The sequence below is a fragment of the Scyliorhinus canicula genome, chromosome 2 (assembly GCF_902713615.1).
Source record: "Scyliorhinus canicula chromosome 2, sScyCan1.1, whole genome shotgun sequence".
Taxonomy (NCBI): domain Eukaryota; kingdom Metazoa; phylum Chordata; class Chondrichthyes; order Carcharhiniformes; family Scyliorhinidae; genus Scyliorhinus; species Scyliorhinus canicula.
Genome location: NC_052147.1, coordinates 28,426,831 through 28,433,585, shown reverse-complemented (window position 1 = coordinate 28,433,585; position 6,755 = coordinate 28,426,831). Strand labels below are relative to the sequence as shown.

Genomic DNA, 6,755 nt, shown 5'->3' with positions numbered 1-6,755 from the left:
TATAAAAACAACCTAATCTCCCAAAATAGCTTTTAGCAATTTTCCATATTTATTGAAAGAAGCAATGGGATCGTAACATGAAATTCGATTAATTAAATTCAAGTAATTATTTCTGATAACTTCAAATTAAACGGTTGAAGGCAAATAACTTGTGGGATTCGTCTTTGTGCGTCGAATATGACAGGTGACTTGCTTAATGTCAAGAGTTTATCTGTAAAACAATCTAAAAATTAACTTTCATCAGCAATGGAGCATGTTGTTCCAACGTCGTTCACTCATACGATTCTGAACAATTTTTCTTTAGCAAAGTTAGATAAAACTCTGCTGTGGAATTTGCAACATATAATTTGGAATTCATCTTATGTAAAATAGATGGAAATTGATTCATATTCATTGTGAAACTTCACGCGTTGTGTTCCCAAGATTTCATACGAATATTCAGGCAACAACCTAAACATTATGAAAAATAATTTCCTGTTGAAAAAATACAGAATTGGGAAGTTTGGGGAATAATGCGTGACCGCTCCAAAATTATTAAGCAATGTGATTAGAGTCCATTACAAATACTTCAATAAGTTTCTTCTTTTGCATGCTTATCGGCTGAAGCCCTTGAAACTGAATATTCCAAATCGTGCACATTTTTTATCTGGCCAGGTTTCTCAAGGACAAAGCAGTTCCCCTCACATTCACAAATTAATGCACTGGTCATTAATTCACCATTGGCATGCATTTCTACATTAAAAACTTTCAAATAAATAACATCATTTCACAAAGATGAGTTCCTTTATCCACAGAGTGGGTTACGGGTCACGTTACCAACAGTTATTTTGACAGTTACTTGATAAGTTAATGCTTGAAGCAATATCATGTGTTCAGAAATAATAGGATTAAAAAATACACATCCTCCAATGTTGGAGTTATAATTACAAATGCCTGAAACATGTTGAATATTAAAAGTGCCATGTGCAAATATTATATATAATTGCTAAACGCCAATTACATTTTAACGTAATTTCGGGGTGAATATGAACTTCTAACAAAGGTGTAAGATCAATTTAATATAATCTTAATTGATTTACCTTGAAGGTTTGCCGTTTCCATGATTGATGACTACTTCACTGCCTCTTCAAGCAAATATAAAGATAATGGCCTTAATAACCAGAATCTTGGAAATGTGTAGGGTTTTTTTGGCCAATCTAGCAGCCGTTGTAAATGTGTCAAGGACTAATCAATCAAAATCCATTGAACTATGAGTGACACAATTTCACAGTGTCCTTTGGGACAGTTACTATATAAGGAGTTTGCTCCTAAAATTCCATTCGTTCTGAATATTCAGTAAGACTTTTAGAGCGATGCATACTGATGATTCTGAGCACCCTGACAGCTAAGCATGCACCAGGAATAAAAGTGGCCCACAGCTGGAACCTATCCGCATGCTGAGATGACATGTGGAGGAATTTTTTGCCACTGCTGTCTTGACTTGACATATTCACAGCTGTAAATGATTTATCTTCCACATTCTATCCCTACTACTTCAAAGTGCAATTCTTCTACCAGGGAGTGGAGGAGAGAGGGGGGGGGGGGGGGGGGGGGGCTTTGGGCAGGGCCCTATATTTAATTGTTCTTTTCACTTGTACATTGTTACGGACAAGGAAGAGCAGGCGGTGATAAAAGCTCCCAGTGGTCTCTCAGGCTGCCATCAGCCGGCTCAACCTAACAGTGACCCTGAGGAAAGTGGGATACGTTTTGTCAATGTACAGCTGCGAATTGTACTGCTGAGAGTGTCACTTTGAGATTGTTTGTGTGGTCTCTTTCCAGTAATAACCCCTGACTCCCCTTAAGGCAAAGTGATAATTTATCAATTATTCAGGATTTCTGACCTCCTCAAACACAAGCAGGAAAATGGGAAAATTACCAACGTGACTTTTTTAATATTTATAATCTAAGATAGCCACCATCCTTCCCATGTCATAGTTAGGTATGCGAGTGTCTGGGGGGGGGTTCGCCAAAATGTGACAAATTATTAGTCAAATCATATTTTCTGAAAATACTGTCTAAAACTTGCATTGTGTCATCTGATGAAATGCTTGATTTCAATCAAAGGGCAAGTACTACCGCCATTTCTCTTTTCTAAAAGGCATATTGATTTGGCGACATTTGAATCTCTTAACTTTAATGATTTGAGATTACTTGCTGGTCCCGGGATAGATGTGAAGCAATTTTATCTAATCTGTTAATTAGCCATTTATTGTTTGATTTACCTTGAACGTTTGCAGTTTCCATGATTGATGACTACTTCAATGTCTCTTCAAACAAATATAAAAGTAAGGGCCATAATGACCATAATGTTGGAAATGTGCACTAATTTTTCAACCTAGTTGTAAATGTGTCAAGGATGAATCAGTCAAAATCCATTCAACTGAGTGATGCAAAGGATAGAATGTGCAAAGATAGGAACATTGGGTATCGTTCTTCCCACTTCCAAATACTTTCTCTTTTCGTCCACTGTCACACAAGGCCAACAACGTGCATTTATATAGCACATTTAACAAGCATCCCAAAGCACTTCATGGGGCATTATCAAATAGAATTTGCCATTGAGCCAGATTAGGAGATACCAGGACAGGTGACCAAAGGTTAGGCCAAGGAGATGGATTTTAAAGACTATCTTAAAGGGGGATAGGAGCTGGAGAGGCAGAAAGGATTAAGGGAGGAATTCCAGAGTTTAGGGTTTTGCCATCTAAAAGTACAGCAGCCAATGGGCAAATGATAATAGTCAGGGACGCGCAAGAGTTCAGAATGGGCCGGATGGTGAGCAGATGCTGTTACCTGTGCCTGTTCTAATTATTGTGTGCATTATCATTTGAACAGTCCATATTTGAGGTGAACATTTCCAACACAGGTACTGAACGGACGGCAAACATCAGGGAGATGGAGAAATAGCCAGACTTAGAATATATATATTTATCTTGGTGGTACCCATATTGACTGTAAACATGTTTTCTTTTTTATTTGCAAGGAGTGAAGCTGGCGATAATACTTGACCGTGGAAAATGGGAATCATGGAACCGTTACTGTGCAGAATGAGGCCATTCGGCCTGTTGAGTCCCTGCCGGTTCTCTCCAGGAGCAATTTCGTTAGTCCCACTTTCCTTGCCCCTTCCCCCAACTTTGCAGTATATATTTATTTTCCTCCGGGTGCTTATCCAATTCCCTTTGGAAAGCCATGATTAAATCTTCCACCACGACCCTCTCAGGCAGTTATAAGTACAATTTGGAGCCCCATTTGAAGAAAGCACCTGAAATGGTACAACTCTGCAGAAGAACAAATCTTACAAGTGTAATCACAGACCACGATGTGGGGTATAACTAAACACGTTTAATGCCTCTCCTGTTTAACGCAGTGCCAGGAATTACGTGTCAACTTCCTTTCAAAATGCCTGGAATTACATCCACATGTGGTAAACCCAATGTTGCAAAATAAAAGTTGCCCTGCAGCCGCCCATGTTATCCTCAATGTTCCAGTCCACACAGCACCTCCAGGGGGATTGAGCCCAGGTGAGTGTGTGGGGTGGGGGGGGGGGGGGTGGCTAGCATCAGGAGGGAGAGGCCATGTACCTCCTGGTTTGTGCGAGAAATGCTGGCCGTGCCCATTCACCTTTGTCCCTTTGAGAAAGAACCACCTTGCATGAGCGAGAGGTGGGAATGACGCGCTGAGTAGCGTCCAGTTCATCAAGAAAGGAAACAGAACAATTAGCATTTCACACGCTTTTCAAAAAAAAACTCCAGCCCTACCTTCCCCACAGAGTTCATCGTTTCCAAAGGATTGTCCTTTTTTGGCCGTTGCATGCGTTGGCAGGGTGACAGTAGTCGAGTGTGCAAACTTGTGCTATTGTCCCTGGCCGCTACGAAGCCATGGAGACCCGCTAATATGACACAGGAAAATGTTTACTGATGGATATTCTATGGGCTTTGTCCAAGTCTTTCTCTATCATGACGACTCGATTTAAGTCTCTAACTGTTTGACTACAAATGCAAGAGTGCTATCCAACTCGATCCCATTGTCAGGGCGGTTTGAATGGGTAATTCAGCTTTTGTGTGTCTCGATTGAGGAGGCAAACATAAAGACAAGATTCTTGAGCGCTCAAGCCCCCTATCCATGGATATCGGCACATCTCTTCAGTTTTTCTCCTATTTCTCCTCCTGACATCAGACCCCCAAAAAGCCGGAGCAGTTAAAAGTAGGCAGGCCAGACGTGCAAAGCCAGCATTGTGTGGCTGCAATGAAGCATGCCCCGGTTGCAAGCCACCAGACAGCTTAAGTTATTTTTCATGAAATAAAAATCAACTTTTCCCGAGCCTTGGTGCATTATCCGAACACATGTTTTGTATAGCAAGGGATGAGGTGGAGAAGGAGAGACAGGCAGACAGAGAGGGAGAGAATGGGAAAATTGCATGGAAAATTATTGTACTCATTGGCTCGCTTTTTTTCTCTCTCTCCTCTGTTTCCATAACGACAATTTGTGATACAAAAGAATGTGGAACAAGCTAGCCCAGCGCCTGATTGGGATGTATTGTGTTAAGAAGGGGTTGCTGATTGGTCTGGAAGTGCCTTAACTACAGGCAGTTGATATTCATTCAGCTTACTCCAGTGAGAAAAGAGGAGGAAATTTCAAGACCTGCTCTCCGGCGGGTCTGAAAGGTGAGGAAGGCCGATTAAACAAAGGGGCGTGGGTTAGTGGTGAAGTTGATGTCCAGGTACAGACAGGTACATGGGAGCAGCCTCGAGTGCCCTTGTTTAACTGTGACTGGACAGGGGAGACAGGGTACACACTGACTATTGAGATATTGAGAAATACAGAAAGTATGTTGGGGTGGGATGTGGGTGGAGGGCAGGGGGGGGGGGTGTAGTTTTATGCTGACGCGGGACACTTGGATACAGTTGGGGGGGGGGGGGGGGTGGCTGCCGGAAGTAAAACTCACTTTTCTGTTCACACTTCTGATGTGGCGATATTTATTGCTGAAGGAAGCTGCTGAAAAGTGAATAAAGTGCCCGTGGGCTATTGCCTGTGTGTTAGAAATCGATATACGTGGACACCTGGATGTATTAGTCAATGCAATGCAAGGTTAGGTTAACAGTCAGAAGGAGCAGGACAAAATGCTGTGCTTACTGAAATTCAGGCATTGACTAGATTGACAAGTGTGGACATGGTTGTAATATTTAGTGTAAAATATTAGAAGTATATCGATAGCAGTTGACATTGGTTTATGTTGAGGGTGAGGGTCGCTACTCGTGATATTGACACCGATTGGAGCAACTCTGCTGCTTAATAACCCGTGATTCGATTATTAGTGAAAATGACTTCGCTTCTTTGCTTTACAGTGTTTTTTTTGGGGGGGCAGAGAGGCAGAGGGGAGATTGGCCCCCCCACCCCACCCCACCACCCTCCCTGAATTCTTGGTGGTGAAGACCAGCCTGAGGCACGGATGCTGTGACATTAAGTATGGCATCGGCAGACAGCGAGGTTAAAACTTTATTGAACTTTGTCAACTTGGCTTCGAGTGACATCAAGGCGGCTCTGGACAAATCGGCGCCCTGCCGCAGGTCGGTGGATCACAGGAAATATTTGCAAAAGCAGCTGAAACGTTTCTCCCAGAAATACTCCCGGATCCCGCGGTGCCACCCCAGCCGGCTGCTGGACGCCGGCTCCAAGAGGGGCTCCGAGGACAACAAGAGCCGAGCTTACATCCTGCAACACGCCGCCTCTCACTTCCATTGCCAAGCCCCGGGCTCCAAGGTCTCTTGCACGGAAACGTCCGAGGGCAGCGGGGCTGTGCCGGCGGTGGGCAGCCCGGAGGGCAGGCAGCCGGGCAGGCACGATCAGGTGCCCATGAGGAAGAGACAGCTGCCCGCCTCATTCTGGGAGGAGCCCAGGCCGCCCAAGAAGCTGCAGCCCTTGAATGCGCTCCAGGCCGAGCAGGTGGCCGGCGCAGCGGGTGGTCCGCCCGGACACGGACTGGAGGGCAAGCCGGCCCAGGGACGCTGCAACCCGCCCAAAGCGCTGCCAGCGGCAGCCCCAGCCCTGCTCCAGCAGCACTGTGACAGGGAGCCCCTGAAACTGCAGCTGGCCTCCCTGGCGCGCACCATGGATCTCTGCGGTTGCTGTCCATTTCAGTACCACCGACTCTACCAGACTCACTGCGGCCTGCCCCACTCCCCCAGTCCGCACATCGGCATGTGGAGGAAGGCTGGCAACCTGCCGGCCGAGCTCCGCGCTTACTCCAAAGACTCTTTACACGGACAGAAAATCCACAAACCCGTCGTTTTGAAGCCCATCCCCACCAAGCCCGCTGTCCCTCCCCCTCCGCTCTACAACGTGTACGGGTTCCTTTGATCTACAGCACGTGCAAGCGTGGACTCTCAGACTTACAGTGGGGACAGAAATACGGCTGGAGACACATGACTGTTTACAGTCTATATCCAACTCAATCACTGAGCAAGCAGTTTTGGGGATTGCCAGTGAATTGTATGCGCGTTTGTATCTTTACATGTGTCTATATGTGTGTTTTCTGACAGTGTGTACGTATATATGCATGAGTTTGCTTGTGTGTGATCCGTATATGGCGTTCTGCGCTATGTATGTATTTTATGTTTCTGTATGCTGCGTGTGTGTCTGTGTGTGTTTGTATTTATGCGTGGGCATATGTGTATGTGTATGTGTATTTATGCGTGGGTATATCTGTGTGTGTATATGTG

At 44.8% G+C, this 6,755-nt stretch overlaps 1 protein-coding gene across 1 annotated transcript; it reads left to right on the top strand.

The window, feature by feature from the left end:
- Window positions 1-5,456: 5,456 nt before the first annotated feature.
- Window positions 5,457-6,755, top strand: LOC119962363 (protein FAM181A-like). The gene has a single exon (XM_038790337.1). It carries the CDS (start codon window positions 5,503-5,505, stop codon window positions 6,391-6,393), a length of 891 nt encoding a protein of 296 aa, XP_038646265.1. The 5' UTR covers window positions 5,457-5,502; the 3' UTR covers window positions 6,394-6,755.

Excerpts from the sequence above, each read along its gene's own strand:
- LOC119962363 (XM_038790337.1), top strand. The coding sequence starts at position 5,503 with ATGGCATCGGCAGACAGCGAGGTTAAAACTTTATTGAACTTTGTCAAC.